This window comes from Saccostrea echinata, unplaced genomic scaffold (genome assembly GCF_033153115.1).
Source record: "Saccostrea echinata isolate AGI-Se365-2 ecotype Australia unplaced genomic scaffold, CSIRO_AGI_Sech_v1 ptg000025l, whole genome shotgun sequence".
Lineage (NCBI taxonomy): Eukaryota > Metazoa > Mollusca > Bivalvia > Ostreida > Ostreidae > Saccostrea > Saccostrea echinata.
Window position 1 is genome coordinate 6,137,501 of NW_026889774.1, and position 22,540 is coordinate 6,160,040.

Sequence of the window (22,540 nt, forward strand, 5' to 3'; positions counted from 1 at the left end):
AATTCCCCCGGGAATTTGCAGAGTTATCAAAAGTATATACTGAAGCAAATAAAAAACACTTTGGACCCCCTAGAAAACGTAGACCCCACCATCACCACCACGAAATAGGTGTTTTTCACGTTTGGAAAATGGGTTTTACTTGTCAAGATTTTTTTATTTTTGCTTGTCAAGAAATTTTCTGGATTTAATATGTATGGGAAGGGACTTATTTTTTTTTTCTGCTTGTCATGAAATTTTTGGGTTGGAATTTTTTTTCACTGGGGTGGACCCCCCCCCCCCCTTGGAAAAAAAAATTCCTGGAACCGTATCACTACTAGTATTCATGGTAGAAAAACATTTTTGAAATATTAAATTGTTTTCTATACAATCCTAGGTAAAATTTTGATGTCCTTGTGTGGCACGATGCTATCCTTTTGGGCCATGATTTGAACAAATTTGAATTTACACAACATCAGGAAGTTTTAGAACATATATTTCATCCTTTCTGTGGCAGTGGTTTTTAAGAAGATATCAGGCCTAAAAAAGATGCCACCATATTTTCACATATTCTTAATTATCTCCCTTGAAAATGCATGTTGTCCTTATTTTGAACGAACTTGAATTCCCTTCACCCAAGGATGTTTCGTGGCAAGTTTGGTTAAAAATGGCACAATGCCTCTGTAGAATAATTTGAAAAATTGAAAAATTAATTACAGACAGACAGATGGATGCCAGACAATGTAATAAAAAAGCTCACTTGAGCTTTCAGCTCAGTTAGGGGTAAAAGGTCAGAAAAACGGGAAATAATTAGAATTTTTCAAAGTCTTAAAGAAAGAACTTTCCTGAAAATTGGTCAATCAACAAACATGATCTGTAAGTCATATACATGTATATAAACATACCAAAAACTCAGCTTATTATCTATACAAGTAACAATTGCTAAAGGTTTGAATGTACTTTATTAGTACCCGTAGATTGCTTTTGGATTTGTTCCGAATTCATTATCTCAATTCAAACACAAAACTGGAAATAGTAGTTCATTTATAAATAAAAAATGAATTTATTTAAATTATAATGCCATTATACTCGATGGTTCAACTACACAGGAATGATATGAAGTTAGGCAGGTCATTTTCACAGTAGCTTAGCTATTTCATCCCCCGGATAATTGGTTACCGAGCGACTTCGACGATATGTCAATTCTTTCAATCGTGGAACCGTATACATGTAACGTATTGAGGGATTTTTGAAAGGAGTAGATTATTTCGATTTTAAATATTTGAAGGGTATTATTATTATATTTTTAGATGAGCACTTTTCATTTGCATTGCATCTTATTAAAAATCCGATAGCAAAAATGTTTCTGAAGAAAGGTCGAAGCAAAAAAAAAAAAAAAAAAAAGAAAGATTTATCTACCTTTCGTAGAACCCCCCCCCCCCCCTTTCCAAAGAAAAGCATCCCGTGGAATCAATAATTAATGCTCGTTTTAAAACAAAAGAAACAAAATTTTGGTGAACTCCCATTCTTCCTGCTGAAATGTTTGATTACATTGTGCATTAGTTTTAATTAGATGTACTCGCCGTATACATTTTATTTTGAGATAAAATAACTAAACTGCACAATAATAAATATATGTCCATATATTTTCATATAAATATTAATTAAGAACCTGTCTTGGAGCACGTACTAAATGACAGTTTTTGAAATCTGATGATTATGATTCAACGAAGTCAGTAATGTTTTAAACATAGCTGATACCAAAGGGAGTTTCTGGCCAAACATCGTTTACGGAAGCGCTCTGTTGACTTAGATCAAAGAGGCAGACGATAAACTCAAGACGCAGGACAAGATAACGGAATTCATTGTACATTGGTATTTTCCTCAGCCTAGCGGAGATTTAACCGACAAAAATCATGTAAGTAAAAATACTGGGTTAATTTGAGGACAGATAGGTATTTATGAATCAAAAGAAAAAGTGATTACATTTTTTTTTAAACAAACGTGGGAACATTGATTTCGGTATGGTTATTTCAAACTTTTTTTCGTTAAAGATGAACCCTTTTAGTGACTGAGAATTACATTATGATTTGATATTTGTCAATCGAACAATTCAGTTCAGTTCATTTTTTGTGATAAATAGTCCATAAAATAAACTTTTAAATATTCGCCTTACTAAGAAATAGCAGTGATGCATGTGTAATTTTTCTCTTAATTTCGGTGCTTTTGCATCACACCCGGTTTAAAAATATTTAAGTAATGTTGCGAATTTTGTCCATTATATTTAAACAAAGTAAAATGAGTTGCTATTAGAATGTTAATGAAGTTAACTCTCTCTCTCTCTCATCAATAAATATGTTTTATGCTTAAAAAAATATAGAGCTGCAGTTAGGAGAAAACTAACATTTGTCTTTTATTGGAGACCTCTCTATTCTTAATCAAAATTTTAAAAAGTTAACTTTTATCAAGATAATTAATTAATCATGCGATCGGTAGTCTTTCGATATCTTCACGTTTGTGTTTTTATGAGAACACTTATTACATTTGAATTATTAAAGAAACTCTCCGAATTAATTTTAATGAAAAATTATGATCATGTTTGATGAATAGTTTTGAGCATGAATTCTTTCATTTGATTTAATATGATCTAATTATTGTATTGGGATGAGTAACAAAAACGATTGATACAGAATTTCAAATAATATTATCCTTTCTAATGGGAACCATACTGAAAAATGCATACATGTGTATGTCTAAACCATTCTGAAAATGTGCATGCTAGAAATGTCATTTTGCACATGCTAGATAAAAATCGTAAGAACAAGGAAAAATTGTACAAACATCGTTTTGTAGCTCCCAAGACAATACATGTAAATTCACGTACAGGGTATTATGAAATGGAATATATAATTGATATAGCAAGAGTGACATTTTTAAATTAAATATATACATATTATTTTAAAATAAAAATTTTAAAAAAGGAAAAAAAAAATGAACAAAATACATTTAACATTCATAAAAAAAAACAACAAAAAAAACAACGAGTGGCCAGTAGTGAAATCTTACATTGAACTTGCAAGATGTTATTTATTTAGTATTACCCGCAAGATAATTGTTTAACTTTCTTTACACTTTAAAAATCAATTATATATTTAGGTTCAAATCTACTTATTAATGTTACCTTGCAACTTACTAATATCGGCACGTTACTATTTGTGTCGACATATTTACATGTAACTTAAAGTTATGTTGACAAAGTAACAAAAGTTATTTCAACAAAAAAGGGTCAACGTCCCCGTATTTTTGTTTTATTTACAGGTATAACAAAATATCAGATACATTTAATTATGCTAATATGTATCTTATATATGTCGACACGAATTAACTACTAGTTCGTCAGCATGCAAGTTTATTTGCTCATCAAAGTGTTTTACACAAATACTCGATCATTTATAAGGGATAAGTATTATTATACTCATACAAATATGAATATGAACTTTAATTATTGCTAAACAAATGAATTGTTTCGATTAAAAGTGATACTTTGGAAAGTAAATAAACAAACCAATATATTTACATTTTATAGATATTAAAAACTACTGCAGCATTTCGAAGTGTAAATCTTGCCCTGCGACAAAACTGATGATGACCTGAAGTTGCATAAAGAGCAAAAGGTAAGACATTTTCCAATACCATCAAGCATGTACGATAAAATGGGATGGACCCATAAATTCGAGTAAGAAGCAGCAAAAAAAAAAGTTTGATAAGAAATAGTCACAACGGCTTGAATTAAAAATGCGGAGTTTCTCTGTTTTAATGATCATTTTTTTAAAATCCCCTAACCATTTTGTAAAAAAATTAAAAAAAAAAACACTTTTTCCAGGGGAAAAAAATCGAGGTGAAATATGGAAGGCCGTATGTCCCCTAAATTCTCTACTGTTTAATACCAATGAAATCATTCGAGAGAGAAGTTTAATATTAGCGTACATAAAATCCATCTGATTATCGTTTTCTCATTTATACATTATTATATGCAAATATTATCGACGTTTTAGGGAATCTTTTAAATAAAAATATAATATTTCCCATGCATGATATCTACAAAGTTATTTACACACATGGGAATGGTTGCATATTAGTTTTATGCATTTTCATGACCATGTTGGTTTTTTTTAGAAGTTCCTAAATGTATAAACCTTTGTAAAACCGACCCCCTAGGTGGCTCATCTTGGGTCCAAGCAATGATTTTTTCAAACCTTAAATCTAAACTACTTGAAGATCATTGCACATTACCAACTCTGGTCTAAGGTTAATGGGAAGGCTTTTCACTTCTTTTCGTACCCAGATTTGTTTTGAAACAGCACCAATCTACTCTTGATTATAGTAAGTAAGTAAGTAATCATTTATTAGAGTGACATTGTGCATTATAAACATTGTAATTTACACCGTGAACAAAATAAACATTAAACTAAAACAAACTGCACCCGGCCCACTAGACCTATAAGTCACTTTTCCATTAAATATAAATTTACACATGCAGACGATTTTTTCTTTGGTTAAAGGCTGTATGTACAAATTTGGCTAACTTTGTCTGGTAATTTTGATTTAAAACTTTGAATAAATAATCAGTATCATTACCATTTGGGTGATCATTATATAATCTATCAAAATATTTTTTCCTTATATATTATCATAAATTTGACAATCTAATAAGAAGTGTTTTTCATCTTCGACAGACGAACTTGAACAGAAAACACACGTCCTTTCACTTAAAGGTTCAAATTAACGACCAGTTTCTAAACGAATAGGAAGAATGCCACATCTAAGCTGTGCCAGGGCTGAACCTTCTTGTTTTGAAATATTTGATGTAACGTACGGTTCTGTTTCGCGATTAGATTTTAAGGAAATATATGTCCTTTATTTTAGAGATGATTGTATTTTTAACTTTCCAGTCGATTTCAGCGTATTGACGAAGTTTTTGGCACACAGAATCTGATTAGAAGTATTTCCATTCAGGGTGTAGTGGAGATGAAGTTGGGTCATGGTCTATCAAACTTCTTCTCATTCATATCTAGGTTGCTTAATTGGAAATTGTTGAAAAGTTGAAATTGTTTTTGGCATACATGTAGTTGACTTAAATACCTGTGCATATTTTAATTGATACTTCAAAATTAATCACTATCTTTCCCAACCATGCTATATACATGTATTGGGTCAAATTATTTTACTAATCTTTATTTTCTTATCATTGACCATCACTGATTCCCAACGTAAGAATTTTAAGCATTATCTTTATTTGACTTCACTTCATAAGAAATATTTAATAATGTAAATTGGGAAGTGTACTTCCATAATTATGTATTTCGATAATGCTGCATTTTTAAAATCAAAATTTTTAAGTGCTGTAGGCGAGTAACACAATTATATACAACAGCAAATTAATTTTCCGTACATGAACATGAGGATAAAAGTACAGTTTAGGTATAGTTGGCACCAAAGCTAATCAAAGGAGTGACAATGGGATGTAAAAATAAAATATCAAAGTCTTGACATAGTAAGACTACATGTATCAGATATGTGAGCAAAGAAGGATACAGTTAAATGAGCAAACTTAGTGAAAGGCACTTAAACAGTAAAGACGGGAGCTAATGTTTCGGAATGTCTCTGTGTTTACGGAGTGTCACTGTCAAGTGTAAATAAGGGTTGTTTGTCAAGCGGACTTCATTACATAAATAATCGGAAATACCAGTGTTGACCAAATGTTTAAAGATCCGAGATGATCTGGAGCTGACGAAACGAGATAGTCATGGAGACTTCTTAAACACTTTCATTTTTCAGAAGATGATTATGTGCAATTAGTTGGCCATCTTTAAGGCTCTGTTTTGTCGTTTTGTTTTGACACTAACCGACGTAATGATAGGTTTTTGCGATAAAAGTGTGTTTGCATGCAATTTCGATCGTAGTTTGCCCTACTGCCATTGAAGCTTAGATATTGAAGAACGATGTTAAAGTCACACCATAATATATTTGAGTTAGAGTGACATACACTCCATGACTTGTTAAATTCTCTAACAAAATAACGCTCAATTCTTTTTTAAAAATAAAATCTCATTGGCAGAGTATTGATGATGCAATATGTATTATTCACAGAAAAAAAATCAAAAAAACATTCTTTTCACATAATACGATTTATTATTAAATAATTTTTATCATTTTTTTAGTTTCCTTTCATTTTTTTTTATGTGTTCCAACTCCCCATTTTTCGAAGAACTTCTAATATATGGGTATTTTTACTACTTCTTATGACTATATATACATGTACTTATGACTATATTTTATTATACATGTAGGTATTATGTATATTTCAGATTATATCCAATATGTTTGCCACGCCCACGAGATATATCATACTCATTCTCTTACCATGCTTTTTTTGCTGTAAGTAAAGAAGGGAGAAAGCTTTAATTGTAATATTAATTCTGAAATAAAGCTATTTTAAATATTATAATGTCTGATTAATCTTTTTATCTAAAAAAAAAAACAAAAACGAAAGAGCATTATTTTGCAGATGTTCAATCTTTTGTTTTGTACTAATTTATCATAAGGAATTAAAGTTCATTTTTATATTGTGTTTATTCATGTTTTACAATACATTGGCGGTACCAACAATATGACACATTGATCTAGAAAAAAAAATCATCCTAGAATTTTACGTTAACACATGATATACTTTAATCCATAGCTATTTGAATGTTGAAACATTTAATTACAGATTTGTGCAACAACGATAGTCTGCAAAATACTCCTTTCTATGAAATTCATTTCAACGCCACAGACTTTACTCAGAATGTTAGTGATAAATATATAACAGTGGATTACAGAAGTTATTCAGAAAGCGGGATCCAACACCATCAGTGGAACATCAAAAGTCCAAAAAACACTTTGATAAATGTAACATACTTCACAGGTTGGCCTTACAACCTGAATCCAACAGCAGATATATCTTGTGAGTCGCGGAAAAGCAATTTAAAGGTCAGCCATTTCGGTCATTTCCCTTTTTTGATAGCAATTCTCTATTGATCGTCTTCAAAAAGGTGTCTTGATGCCAATTATAATGCTCGTCTTCTCTCTATAGTTATATTTACTTTCATTCCTCTTTGAACTCGGGACCTAATTAGTCTGCTTAATTTGAGTGCAGTCTGGGCACATATTGAGAGATCCCAGCAACATTTACATGTTTTAGAAATGTTTCGCCTTACTTAGTCATCATTTGGTATAAAAACAATTTATCTTTCTTTTTAAATTACTAGTTCAAGTTCAATTTATTCTCTAACACTATTTATATAATGGCACATGAGGTACAAAAAATTAAGTAAATAAATATGTAGAAAGAGGTACTGTATTTATTTAAAAAAATCGAGAAAAATATGTACATACTAGTATATTTAGATAAATAAAGAAGGGCAGTCAGATCGATAATAAATTATGTCCATATTCCTGCATGCCTCGCACTAAGGTTTTCTCTGATATTATGGTTCAACCAAGATATTAAGCAACAAACAACCATACAGATTTGAAGTTTGAAAAGGCTTTTATCATTAAGAATAAAACTTCATTGAAATTCAGTGTTAACTTTTCATTAAGTTATAAAACTTGAAATGATAAAAATACAACTGATTTGAAAATTTAAAAAATTAATATCGCTGTGTAAAATATGTACACCAAAGGTGTAGAAAGATAAAAATGCTACTTACTGCTATGTTAGGTACACAGTAGGCTGTCAATGGCTGTACATGTAATCCCCAGTGCGAGTTTATTAAATCAAGATGACAAGGAAAAAGACAATATATACGTGTGTCAATACTAAGTACAAAATTAAGTATAACTTATATCAAATATCAATATTATACAGTAATACCAAAACAAACTTTGAAACACAGGTAAATACTATACAATTATGGACTCTCTTCGTGGTGAATATCGTTTGATATTCACCACCAAGACAAAAATTAACATTTATTAATACATGTATTTACATTTGCTGTGTTTTTCTACTAAGCCAACTGTGAAATTGATTTGAATGCCCTTTTCGTTCATACTCACGCGTAGAAATATGCAAGGAGAAACTCGCGCTAAAGTGACGTCACATTGAGGCTACAAATGTAACGAAATAGGGCAGTGAATAATTCAAACACCGAGTATATTTTTGGCGCTTTTAAACATGTAAAATGTAAATATAAGAAATGTTTTTTTAAGTTTAGTGTGAATTATTGGTGTGTAAATCACAAAGACTTGCACGTAGGCATATTTTTCGCTAGCGCGCTTCATGAAATATGCCTACGTTACAAGTCTGTGTGATTTACACACCAATAACTAGCATAAAACTTAAAAACATTCCTTAAATAACACACATTTATTTTGAGCTACCTGTACAACATATATGTACATGTATGTACAATTACATACTTCAATTGTTAGTCATCAAAGTATAAAGATACAATTTTTTTCCATTGTTGGCATGAATTCACTGAATTTAAAAATATTTTGAGTATCACTGAATCTACAATCTAGTACTTATGTCTAATCATTTTATTTTGTTTTGTTAGACATGAAAAAAGTTTTACACACACTTGCAGTCAAAAATAAAATGCATTTCATTGGCTATTTGTTTCATATTACAAAAATTATAATATTTTTCTTTAAATCAATTTTTATCTTTATTTTGGAAAGCGTACTGAAAGATAAGAAAGTACTTGTATATCTTTATTATTCCCCCATAGCATATAACAAGCTATGTAACATAAGACTGATGAATTTCGAAAGAAAAATTAATACTAAGTTTTCATCGGTGGAATCAAACAAATTACCCAAATGTTTATCTTCAACAGTATACAAAGAAAGATCTAATAATTATGTTTACACTGTATTTCTTTTTTCCTTGAGAGGAATATTATCGTTCAAAAACCAGTACTGTCAAATAAATATAGTTAAAAAAAAATTTAGTCCATTAAAAAAAAATCAATCAAATGAAACAACTTAGTTTAGCAATATATTGCAAAAAGAGAAAAAAGGCTTGCAATTTTTTTTTTTTTAATTTTTTTAAAAATAGGTTCTTGACCTTATGGGGCAAAATGGAACATTCTGTATTGCACCTGGGCAGTTTGAGGACATTCGCAGGAATATGACCACATCTATATCATCAAGCAATTCATTGTTGATTCAGTTTCAAGTTGATACTGCATTTATTAAAGACTCTAACTTCAGTCTAAAATATGAAGGTTAGTAAACCCAAACCTATAAATAGCCACAGAGAGAGTTTTTTGCAGATTTGTTTTGGGTCTTGGTATGATCTGTACAGATCTACGAAATATGTTAACATTTTGAGTTTGAGTTAATTAAAAATAAGATGAAAGTTTGGTGATTTCAATTCATAACCTTAACTGGAAATTTAAAAATCATACAACCCTTGGCTTATAACCAATCACACCCCTGTTCTAAAATTCCTATAAAATTAAATTTAACAACTCTGTATGACAGAAGTACATTGTATTTGAGCTTATGGAATCAGTTTGACTTACCATGTTGTGAAATTGAAATTGCAAAATGCTAATGTGTGTTGTCTAAATATAAGAAAAAAAAAATTGAATTATAAACGATCAGACTGGGATTTTTATTTGAAGTTGGGAAGTTCTGTGCTGAAGAGAAAACTGTAATGGATGAGTACAGTATACACTGGAACACAGCATTCATGTGCCGGGAAACAGTTACTAAATGTCCCTACTCAACAGAGGGTGAGTTATATACACTGGAACAAAGCATTCATGTGTCGGGAAACAGTTACTAAATGCCCATACTCAACAGAGGGTAAGTTACAGTTACAGTTATAATTGGAACACATCATTCATGTTCCAGGAAACAGTTACTAAATCCCCATACTCAACAGAGGGTAAGTTAGAGTTACAGTTATAAACACTGGAACGCAGCATTCATGTGCCGGGAAACAGTTACTAAATGTCCCTACTCAACAGAGGGTAAGTTACAGTATACAATGGAACACAGCATTCATGTGCCGATGTAACGACGAAAAGTGATCCCCGTAGAATATTGACCGGAGGGTCAAATTTCTACGTGAAAAAGTGAACCGCGGTCAACATTCTACCGCAAGTAGGGTCATTTTTCCACCGTAGAAAACCCTTTCAGGCTGGTAATTCTACAACTCCACACACGTTGAAAAATGAACCCCATAGAAATATGACCCCCTACTTTTTAACTATATTATATAATACAAGTAAAACTTGTCTAATCCGGATGTAAAATCCGAAATCTTGCTTAATACGATGTTAACTTTAAGTCCATTTCAGTAAATTCATTTGTTTTAAATGTTGTCTAATCCGGAATGTTGCCTAATCCGGCCATTTTCTATGGAATCAGTGGTGTCCGGATTAGACAAATTTTACTATAAAACCTTTAGAAATGAGATACGCTTTCATTCAATGGTTGGGGGATGGTCGGCGAAGGCCCAGAGATAACTGCGTCTCCCGATTTTTTTATACTCTCAAATGTATGTTTGGAGCAAAGTATATTCTCCCTCCTTAGGCCAAAGTTTTTATTTGTTTTGGTTTACGATTTTCTGTCTCAAAAAATGCATTGGGTGGTCGAAAAATAAAAATAAAAATAACTTAGAATTCAACAATTTCCTTTTAAAATACCAGCAATGGTGATTTTAATATAAAATTAATACTCACCAATAGTATTTTTAAGCTCTATTGTTCTAGATCACATAGCTCTTTTTATTTAATTTTAATTCGTTTCTAACTTTAGACTGAATGTCATTTTCATTTAGTTCTGATCTTTGTGTCAATCATGCAGTGCTTGGTTCATGAAAGTATAACTTCTTATGTGCTCTGCAGTGATATGTGATAAGTTATAAACCTCGGTATCCCCACAAACTAAAATTAATTAAGGGTTCAGATTTAAGTTAAATATAGATTGAAGAAATACAATTTAATTGTTTAACTATTAAAAGTAATTGTTGAAATAAAGATTATAATAAGTGGATCAGCTATCAAATTTGTTCAACCTGTGGCACAAAAGTATAAAATTTCTAAATCAAGTTTTTCTTTAAATTTTTGTTTTGTACCTGCACAGTAGGCAATGCTCATTATTTACTTTTTAAAGGGCTTTCAGGTCTCAATTGAGTATGAAATTTGCAAAGATTTGTATATTGAATTTAATTCTACAGTATAAATTAACAAATATTTATAATACATATTTGAATTAATTTATCCAGTGAAATACCAATCAGCTTTACTTCAACCAAGATGTATCTCTCAACACCAAAATTGGCCAAACTATATTAATAGGTGTATCTGTGTCTGCTAGGTCAGGACAGGGACCTATATACTAACAGTTACAGGGTTGGACATGCACTCTCTAATATTACAGTTTGAATTTAGCTAATTGAGACATTGCAATTGGAGAATGGCATCATGCATCCAAGATATTCACTTTTTTTATGCAGAAAAAAATCTTTTAAGTGCGTGTCATTGCTTTCAGTGAGGAATTACCTTGTTGTATGACAGAACCGCCGTTTTTTGTTTGCACGTGTGTATTTACGGTCACCTAAATGTTTGTAAAGGTCTCCAATATTGATAAGCACTTATTTGACCAAGATGCATTCTAAATTTTAAAACCCACCAGTTCAGCTGAAGCTGAGAAAAATCCGGAAAAATATGTCTGAACAAAAACATTTTTATTTTCATGATTGGTGAAAATTAGGGTCGGCGGAATCGTAAACCAAAAGAAAAAAAACTTTGGCCTTAACGCCACTTCCTAATACTATCATCATATACAATGTTTGCGGTATGATTTTTTTTTTGCAACACATTCAAGTTAAAATAACTTGTTTCATACAAGTAGAAGAAATATACAAGTATGATATCAACTGGGTCAAAATAAGAGTAAATTTTTCAGTACCCATACCAGAAAAGCTTAATTTACAACATCAAAAATGCAAAAAAAACAGCTCAGTTGTATATGCAAAAACTACTGACATAATTTTTAACATGAAATTGTAACACTACTTACTCTCCCCTCCCCACCCTCTCTTCTCCCACGCATTCACTCACACTCTCCTCCCCACTTACTCTCTCTTTCTCCCCACTCTCCCTCTCTCCACCCCTTTTCTAAATCACCTCACTGTCTCCACCTTTTCTCTCTATCACCCCTCCCTCCCCCTCGCTCCACCACTCACTCTGTCTTTCTCCTCACTCTCCGCCCAATCTCTCTCTGTCTTTCGCCCAACTCTCTCTCTCTCTCTCCCCTCTCTCTTCCCAGCCTCTCTCTTTCCCTGCCTCCCTCCCCACTCTCTCTTTATTTATTTCTTGTTCGTCTGTCTCAGTAACACTTAATCCATGTAAAATAAATTACATATATGCCTGATACGTACATGTTTCACAGTTTTTTTTACAATAAAATAAATAAATAAAAAATAATGAAGAAATAATGGAGAAAATTTTAATCGTTATTTTAAAAAAATAATAAAATGTTTATTCTTGATCTTTTTACTTTAAAAAGAATTTAGCAGAAATGTTTATTTATGCAAAAAATGAATGCAATTTCAAATTGTATGGGCGATAACTTCACACAGCAGAAAATACTGCTTCTCAGCTCCCAATAAGATCATTGCGTTGTTTGTTTGCGTATTTAATGAAGAAGATTTTTATATGCTTGAAGAACAATGCTTTTGTGTTTACTAACATGCAAAGAAATTGATATGTCAGCTTGAAATCCCAGTTGGATATTACTTATCATTTGTTGTACGGTTATGAAAAGTATCTAAATTTTCCACATGCTGAGAGGAGGTCTATAAATTATTCTTTATTTGATCAAGTATGTGATATGGGTTTGACATTCACTATCCGTTTCCCTTGCATGCATTCGGTTTAATTATATTTTTATAATTTTTGTCCAGTTCAGATATCGTGAATGTTAGCCAAAATGCATTTGCATAATGACTCCCTCGTTGTTCTACGCATTACCTGGTATGTCATATTTTCTCATTGCATATGAATGTTCGTTTGCTGCTTTATTCAAATGTGTACTGTTAATAAAACCTACATGTAACCTTTACTTCTTGCATGGTTCTACTCTACTAACCATAGCTTTTGAATGGGTAGTATTATAAGATTTACCGTTGGGCCATCAGTGTAATTTGAGTAAATGTTAACCTTATAACAGGCCTTAGCCCTTCTGGGAAAATTACAATCATTCCATTCAATAAAAAAGAGAGCCATTCAAAATGTGTGCTCAAAAATTGCTACAACGTTGCCTCTGTCGCGCATACCGCTCTCCTCAAGTCACGTAACGTTAAAGAGATAAAATTTGTAAATCTTTAAAACAGCCTGCATTACAATGCACATATGCATTATGTAAATAAAAGCCTTATAAGAGGATTTTCGGTGAAAGGAGAAGATTTCTTCACTTTTATCCTATTTTTAAACCTCGTTTCAGACAGCAAGAACGCTTAATTTGTTTATAGGAAAGACGTACATGGCCAGAAGGGAATGTCTTTCCTATAGGCTACTACATGTAACAAATTTAAAGAGGGGTTACAACCCCGTAACTCCTTCAAAACTCGCCACTATAGATACACTTATACGAATCTCGCATGGTTCTTGATTCCAATACAATGTGTTACAATACATTTTTGTACAGTTCTATATTTTTTGCACACTATATTGCCAATCATACTCAGGAAAATATCATGTAAATTAGACTGAGAAGCTTTTTTTCATAATGCAACATTCAGGTTTTTCTATTGGTAATTTTTTTTACATGTAACTAGAAAGGGAAAAGACGATACTACCTTGTAGAAACTTGTGTGAATTTTTAGTATACCAAACACATCTTTTTTTTTATAAGCAATCAATTTTTTTATGTAAAAAGCCTCATTTTGTTAAAGACTTTGTTGACACTAACAAACGACAAAAGATTGGTAAAGATTTTTAACTAATCACTTTTTGTGACCCTGATATCGAAGGTCAGAGGCATGTTGATTTAGTTCTGTGTTATTTTAATTTTTCACAAAATGTAATCTTCCCTATATTTTTATGAGAAAAAGTTTGAGACTTTATTCATAGAAAATCAAAGATATTTACGAGATCGAATTTTCTTATCAATCTTCCATTCTTTTCACGCAAATTTATTTGGCTAGGGTTCCAAAACGTCAACCTTTCTTATAACTTCTAAAGAAAAAAAAGGAAGACTATATTTTAATTTGTTGCACATTATTTTCCCAGAGTAAAATCAAAGAGGATTACAATTATGGAAGATATTTCTTTATATATATATATATATATATATATATATATATGTGTGTCTTTTTCTTACACCGACTCAGAAAATGATCTTGATTTTTTTAATAATTACAACTGTGGAAACTTATTTTAATTTATTAAATGTAATAAAACAAATAAAAGAATGTACGACCATGTATTCTTGCTCTAATAGTGATAGAACATCATTGTAACCTTGTTAGGCTTTCTTTTAATGTGGATAAAACATCTTGCATTTTGAAGGTAAACTATAGTATAACCTTTTAATTTTGTCATTTAAACTTTAAAGCTTTTGGAAATGAACACTTCATATCATAAGGCTGCGTGATTTAACCCCTGTGTTTTTGCCTAACAAGAATTTTCCTACCAAAACCATGCAGTATTTTTTCCTTGTGTCAAAAAATGACACAGGATCATTATTCTACAGCGTCATTTTTATACTATCCACATGGAGAAAAATGACTCTAAGGCCATAATTTCTACAAAAAAGTGGGTATTTTCCTACGTAGAGTATTGACCAGGGGGAAAAAATTTCTATGTAGACAAATGATCCCCGGTCAATATTCTAGGGGTCACTTTTCGTCGTTACACCTGGAAACAGTTACTACATGTAAACGTCCCTACTCAACAGAGGGTAAGTTACAGTATACATTTGAACACAGCATTCTGTTACTAAATGTTCAAGTAGCACTGATATATAGAAAAGTGAACCTGATATGGGTGTAGATTTTTTTAAAAAGTGTTGTTAATTTTGTATTTTTAAGGGGGTTTATGACATGCTTGTTTTTTTTTTTCTTTTTCTTTTTTACTGTTTTTTGTTTTTAAAGTGTCACACTTACCAGTCTGCGTTTGCATGACTAGCGGCGACTAACCGTAGGATAAAAATAATTTTAAAAAAATTTGATTGCTTAGAACAACCTTACGAGGCTACAGCAGGGTAATAAAGGATTGGAGACAAATCTTATGAGACAGAAATATAAAATCTTGCATATATAGTATTCAACAAATAAATAAATTCCAAATGATTCCTTATCCAGGTTATATGTCTCGAAGGTGCATTGATGTCGACGGTTATCCGAAGTGGGGAAGACCAAACTTGGAACACTGTGTCAGTCTAGCGATGAAAAATATCTTCAACGAGGTAACTATTTTAACTAAATCAGAATTCGTAGCTCTAACTGTAATGTTTAGTTTAATTGATGTCTACGTCTTCTTGTCTCTCTTGAACGGTGATATTTTACATAATCTTTGATCGCAAATGGGTATTCAGTGCCTTTAATGTACTTTCTTATTTATTGTAGATATTCAGATTTTGAGTGTAAAGACTTCTTTAAGAATTAAAAAATTAATTATAGAGATAAATTAGGAACAATATTTATGATATCAAATATAAATAAGAAGCAACTCAATTAAATTTCAACCCTTCTTTAGGCAGAGTCACTCAGAAATAAAAGTGTAGTATCATCATCGTCAATTCTGAACGTCACATCAAGTCTTGCTGACGTCATCGCCAAAAGGAAATCGAACACATCCCTTTATCCTGGTGATCTAACAGAGGCAACTCGAACCGTTGTGACTATTTCAGATGTAACAGCAAATGCATCCGTACACGAGTATTCCTTGTTAGAAATTGCAATGGTAATCAAGTAGTCATATAAAGATGCAGCTACACAATTCGAATACAAAATAAAGTACTAGTAATCTAAAGTATTCTAGACCCCCCTTTTTGTAAAATTTAGCTTCATAAAACTAATTTTTAAAATTTTATAGTTTATTTGTTATAGGGCTATGGAAAGGCTGTAAATGAAATCGTTGATCCAGAAACAACAAACACTTGGAAAATATTGGCATTCGTAAGATTTTCAAATTCCTATAAAATTAATTTAATTCAAATTTTGATTTTGTATGTTTATTAGTATTCCAAAACCTGTTAAAACACTTTATATCATCTTCATTTTTCAGTCAACCGTTGAAAGAAAATTTCTGAATATTCTAAATTCAGTTGAGATTATGTCTTCGCACATCGCAAGAAAGAAAATCTCAATGATGAAGAAACGATTATACCGTTCTGCCAATAACTACTCACTCAATGATCGCATAAATGTTTCACATGAAAATATAGGTATGGCTGAGAGAGAGAGAGAGAGAGAGAGGGGGGAGAGAGAGAGACTTTTATTATCCTTAATTAATTTTGTTTAGCAAATATGCCAATATTAATCAGTATAAATATTCTCATTAGCTACAAAGTGTATCCATTGTTTTGTTTTATGAAAGTATTGAAATTTGATAGTATTCACAATGCACACTTAGTCTATAAATTTTGGTAAGGAGATTTTCTAAGGAGTTCTGATTTTTTTTCACAGATTTTGAAATATCATTTCACGAGAGAGTTGCTGTTTGTGATGACACAGTAGATTTAAGCGTCGGTCCTGCCAAGTCAGACAGATTAATTCTGACGTCATCTGTATTCAAAGCGGCTATTGGTTCTACAAAAGGTACAGTTTATTGTTTCAGATCATCACAGTATATTACTACGCAAAACGTTTACTATACATAGTAATATATGATTAAATATCCTTTTGTAGATAAATATATACAGATTTACACTGGACGATTTCCAACTATTCCAAATATATTGTCTTCTGCTGCAGAGGAAGAAACGAAATACAACTACATGTAGGTAGCAATGCTGCTATACTGTATGTTACTTTGACCGTGTTGACATGATTGATTGTATGTTGTTAAACGTCCCATTCGAGAATTATTCACTCATATAGAGACGTCACCATATACCGGTGAATTAAGGGCTTCAAATTTAGACCTTTACTCGGCACTTAGGGCCATTGAGCAGTGAGCGTTCTTTATCGTGCTAACGCCCACCATGACACGGGGCCTCGGTTTTTAAGGTATCGTCCGAAGGACCCGCAACTTTCACTTCAAAGTGCCGAGCACTTGGCGAAGGAACAGTTGCTACCTATTTTTTTTATCGACTTAGGTCAGTCGCTGCCGTGATTCGAACACAGGACCTTCAGATCACGGAGCGAGCGCTCTACCGACTGAGCTACCATGACGGTGCGCGTTGTCATGAAATTTGAAGAACATCTTCCTTAAGAACCCTCTATGCACTGCACACTAAAGAGTTCCGATTCTGTTGAATTTTTATGTAGTTAATCTGTCCATAGATCTATTTTAAAATAATTGAAATCTACAGTTTATCAATCAATTTCTAATCAATTCAAGCATTCTTAACATTTTGTTAGGCCAAGATAAATGAACTGAACAATTCATCTGCATGTTTTCCCCAACTTAATTAAACAACAGTAATTTCTGTTCATTAAAACTTTGTTGACTTTGAACATTTTTCCTGGAAGTAAAAGCAAGGCACCCTATGTTAAAAATATAAATAAGCTCAATATTTACACCTATATAATTTTCGCAATGTCCAAAAAACTTTTTATTTAGTATAGAGAGGGTCCTTAATAGAGTGCATTTTGTAATGCTTTACAGATTGTAACTTTTTAGCATTCTTATTCAGGTATATTTTTCTAAAGAATGTGGCAGATTGTATTTTGTTAAATGTCTTCTTTCTGATATTGCAGATATCTAAATATTTCCAGACAAAGTCAGTTTATTAATTCCGACATCGTTTCGGCCCGAGTGTTGAACACTCCAGAGTCTGCTTATCGAGATCTCAGGCACCCTATTACCATTGTCTTTCGTGTAGATGTAAGCTTTTTAATTTTGTATTTGGAGTCTTTTAAGCTGTGAATATCATATAAATATGTACAATAAGTTCAAATATTCCATTTAACAAAAAAACCATAACATATTATTATATGTTCTTAGAATACGACATGGAACTCTTCTTACCAGAGAACCTGTGTTGCCCTCAACATGACAGATGGGTATGATCTCTAATTAGTTCATTATCTCTGACTTAAAAACATTAAAAAACATTTTCCTATTTTGAACGTCTAAGGCAATGAATAAGTCAAATTCATCATGAGTAATAAGGGGGCGAATGAACTGTTGCTTTAAGGTTACATATAACAAGTATCATTTACTTGCCATCTTGTACTCTAGTAAATCTCTTTATTGTGAAGTCTATAGTCATACAGAGAATCAGAGAATGAATATAAGATAAAATACAAAAATCAGAGGGAAGATCAATAGTGTATGCTTATATATTTACATTTCCAATGTCTTTGTCCGAGATAAAATTGCAAATTGTAAAAATACTTGATTTCTAGATAAATCTACTGGTTCATCGATAGGCGCGGTTAGAAAAAAAATCACGTGCGGGGCGGGACAAATAGAGACAGAAGCGGGGCTATTAGCACGGGAATTTGCAGAATCAGGAGCATGTAAATATAAGGAATAACTGTCAGATTTTTTGGATTCATGACGATGATCAATCGATTGGCTTGCGTGATAATTTTATGCATAAACGCCTTCGGCGTTTATGCAAATTGTCACGCAATCCACTCGATTGATCACATCATGAATCCAAAAAATAAGACAGTTATTCCTTAAATACTGGATATAAGAATACACACAATAATTAATATCTTGTTTAGTTCCATAGAAAATCGTTGGTCACCAGAAGGGTGCCATTTGGATCCCCTACAAAGCAATCTAACCCATGCAGTTTGTGTTTGTTCACATTTGACTAACTTCGCTATCCTAATGGATGTTTTTGAAGTACAGGTATGACTTAACCTGATTTTAAGACATTAGAAAACGCATCTAGAAATAGTGGTTGCTTTTCCTAACATACCACCGAGATTTAACTTGTTGACTCTTCAATTTACTATTTTGCAAGTATGCATTTCAGTAATGACATGGATATATCAAACTTTAACGAAATTAAGTAATTAAGCAAGAGAAGATATTAAAAGGGACAACAGTACTATTTTCCACTATATATTGAGCAGAAGTTTTGAACTTCTGGTATATACATTTACTCATCTTGTTTCAGAGTAAGATTGACCATGACAATTCTATGATTCTGACAATCATGACGTATATAGGATGTGGTCTGTCTATAATTGGATGTCTCATCACTGTTGTCATTTTTGAATTTTTCAGGTAAACTCTCACATTCACTTAACCTATGTATACTGACTGATATCATCTTTCCGAATAAATGATATATAAATACCAGTACCAGTGAATAATACCTTTCATTTTATCATCTTTTTATTTAATTCAAGACTGAAGAAAGAGAGAATCAAGATTCATGAACAACTTGCAATCAGTATTATAATGGTTCAAATAATATACCTTATAGGGATAGATCGCACAGAGAATAAGGTACGAGCCATTTAGATAGATTGCTTTTAAAAACAATAACCATTTCATTAATACTAGATGAATGAGTGCTTTGGAATCGTTAAGCTTATAATTATATTATAATTATATAATAATGAGCTTTATACTCATCCATTCTTTATACGACCTTTTTAATGAAGTTTTAAAATGTCTTCCAGTATGCCTGTATGTCGATGGCTATATTACTAAACTATTTTCTTCCAGTATGCCTGTATGTCCATGGCTATATTACTACACTATTTTCTTCTGAGTATGTTTTGCTGGATGTTGATCGAGGGTTTCCATCTCTATGTTATGCTCGTGCAAGTCTTTAAAACAAACAGGAATTTCAAAAAATACCTGGCGTTTGGTTGGGGTATGTATAATACAGTGTATAAACATTGCTTCAGAAGGCTTTTGTAGCTTGATGGGATATTATTTGCATTTACTGACATAAATAATCTTTAATACACCTTTTTAAACACAGGTTTACCTGTGGTGATAGTAGGGATATCGGCTGGGATATTTCATGATGAGTACGGTTCCAAAACAGTGTGAGTGTAGGCCGAAAAGTGCCACAAAGTGTACATATGAATTAATTAAATTTCGCTGAAATTCATCTGATGATAAATGAATCGTAGTAAAGTTAACTTTGTATCTTCACAGATGCTGGTTAACACGAAAAGTTTTGCTTGTGGCGTTTGTGCCAGCCGTGGGACTTTTAATTTTGGTAACCAAATTCTTTCATTTAAATTTAATTTTTCTAATATTATTGTCCTATATGAAATATGTTGATTATTCTTTTTCGTCACATATTTTTTTTTCTCATTATAAGCTGAACACGATCGTCTTATTCGTTGTGTTGAGGACTATGATGCGTTCGATTTCGGTGTCTGCCAAAATTGGAACGGACGAACGATCTGGCGTTAGGTAAACATAAATCCCATCTTATTTAACCAGAATACAGAGGGAGGAAAGTTAATTTTCGTTTATAAAAAAAAAAGGACATCCTTTTTCATATCATGTTTTAAGGAATTTAGACACATATTTTGTTTTCTTTTTTGAGAAAATATTACGTTTAAAAGATTTATCTAGACCTTGTCTTTTTACAGAACTGGTCTTAAGGCAGCTGCTGTCTTACTTCCTATTCTCGGCCTGACTTGGACATTGGGATTTTTTTCTATTGACTCCAAGGACACACTTGTCTTTACATATCTTTTCACATTCCTCAACTCTCTTCAGGTACAAATTTGTGTTTCTCTCTCTCTCTCTCTCTCTCTCTCTCTCTCTCTGGGCATTTCTTTGCACATTTCTATATACCCAACTTTTACTTGAATTAAGTTCTGACTCTTGAAAATATTCATATTGTTTTAGGGTGTTTTCTTTTTCCTGTTCCATTGCCTGATGAGTACTGATGTAAGTAATTCTTAATTACTGTTGATATTAAGATTTTTAGAAAATACATAATTTACATCTAAAGTATTCAAGGTCTCAAATCTTAGCAATGAAATATGACATGCTGTTTTTCAATATTTGTGATAAATACGATTAACATATACATGCAAGTTCCTGACATAATAATTGAAGGCTCAGATTTCACAACTGAAATTTGACTAATGTTCTAAAATGGGTATACACTGTAATAAATTTTTGTCATCTTTAATTTTTGAAAATTTTGATACAAGTTGAATACATTCAGTACATCTAAATATTTTTCGATTCATGTTTTTATTTTGAAAACTATAAATGCAAGGAATATCGTGTTTTATGCCTCTTAATTTGAGTCATTAACATTTTTAGACTATACATTGTTTCATTTCTTCTACACACCTGTAATCATAACGTAAATGTAGGTGAAGACTGCTTTTGAGCGCAGATCACAACGGAAGAGCAGATCTAGTTTGTCAGCTTCTCTTGGCAAATCTAACAAAAGAGACAGATTGATAGACAACAGAAAATCATCTTCGGTAGGTTTCCTTCTGCCTTCTCTGTCTTTTTTAGGAAATTGTATGTTCCAAGCTGTCTCAAAAAAATGTATTCATACACGTAAGGGTGTTCTCTGAAGTATATTCATTTAGCAAAGTAGCATAGAACTAGACTAAAAGTAGATTTTCAATTGCACCTCGGAAATTGGCGGAACTGCAAAAATTTACCTCTATTTTGTAGACGGATACGTCTTTAACCGATGTGTCTCTTTCCAACAAATTAACTCCAACCACCAACAGATTTTCCAAGATGGAGTCGAACTGGGATAATTATGGATACGACCATCCGACTGAGTTTTTCACTCGCTCGTTTAGCGACGGCATTCCCTCTTGGAAAAATGTCAACAATTTACGTGCGCTTCACACACATTATCAGACAGCAGACGACATCTATTCCAAACACAGCCTTCATCAGAGACATTTTGAACAGAATACCCAACAATCAATTGAAGACCTTTACAGCAAACCGTTGAAAAGACGCGACAGAGAGAACCATGTTCATTTCAATGATGATATGGTATTAACAGAACGCAAACTCGGCACAACTAGTCCACACGGAGTAAAGTTGATGAACTTCGACAGTCCCTTCACTTCCATTGACAAAAGCTGGTCGAAGAGTTTTCTAGCTGAAATTCAAGAAAAAGCCAATAATATCAAGTTAAGGAACAATTTGGCGATTGAAAATGGAAAACTTGAGGTATAGGCGAATGGCATCATTTGATCTTTTCGCATTAAGAGGAGATAAAAAATTTACTCTTGCTTATTTGTGTTAGAATTGGTTTGGTTTTAGAAAAACTCTTTCATCTACAAAATAAAAAATATATTCAATAACATAATTTTTATAGATGTACATCCTCACAACGTCATGGGGGACCTGAGTTGACTCGTTGCCGTTGGACCCCTGACAAATTTCATTCTTAATTTATTCTACGA

General features: G+C 32.1%; 1 protein-coding gene across 1 annotated transcript; it reads left to right on the forward strand.

The window, feature by feature from the left end:
* The first annotated feature begins 5,634 nt into the window (after positions 1-5,634).
* LOC133192842 (adhesion G protein-coupled receptor L1-like) lies at positions 5,635-22,315 on the forward strand. The gene is made up of 23 exons (XM_061328848.1): positions 5,635-5,668; positions 6,749-7,008; positions 9,086-9,254; positions 9,657-9,767; positions 15,350-15,453; positions 15,744-15,950; positions 16,097-16,165; positions 16,275-16,434; positions 16,676-16,807; positions 16,898-16,988; positions 17,912-18,038; positions 18,159-18,217; positions 18,890-19,019; positions 19,291-19,400; positions 19,526-19,625; positions 19,848-19,998; positions 20,110-20,176; positions 20,289-20,352; positions 20,458-20,552; positions 20,735-20,864; positions 20,997-21,038; positions 21,476-21,589; positions 21,789-22,315. Exons 1-23 carry the CDS (start codon positions 5,635-5,637, stop codon positions 22,308-22,310), a joined length of 3,048 nt encoding a protein of 1,015 aa, XP_061184832.1. The 3' UTR covers positions 22,311-22,315.
* The last annotated feature ends 225 nt before the right edge of the window (positions 22,316-22,540 follow it).

Coding starts and splice junctions, on each gene's coding strand:
- LOC133192842 (XM_061328848.1), top strand. CDS start 5,635: ATGTCTCTGTGTTTACGGAGTGTCACTGTCAAGT. Junction 15,454..15,743: donor TGAAAAATATCTTCAACGAG/GTAACTATTTTA, acceptor ACCCTTCTTTAG/GCAGAGTCACTCAGAAATAA. Junction 18,039..18,158: donor CCATTGTCTTTCGTGTAGAT/GTAAGCTTTTTA, acceptor ATATGTTCTTAG/AATACGACATGGAACTCTTC.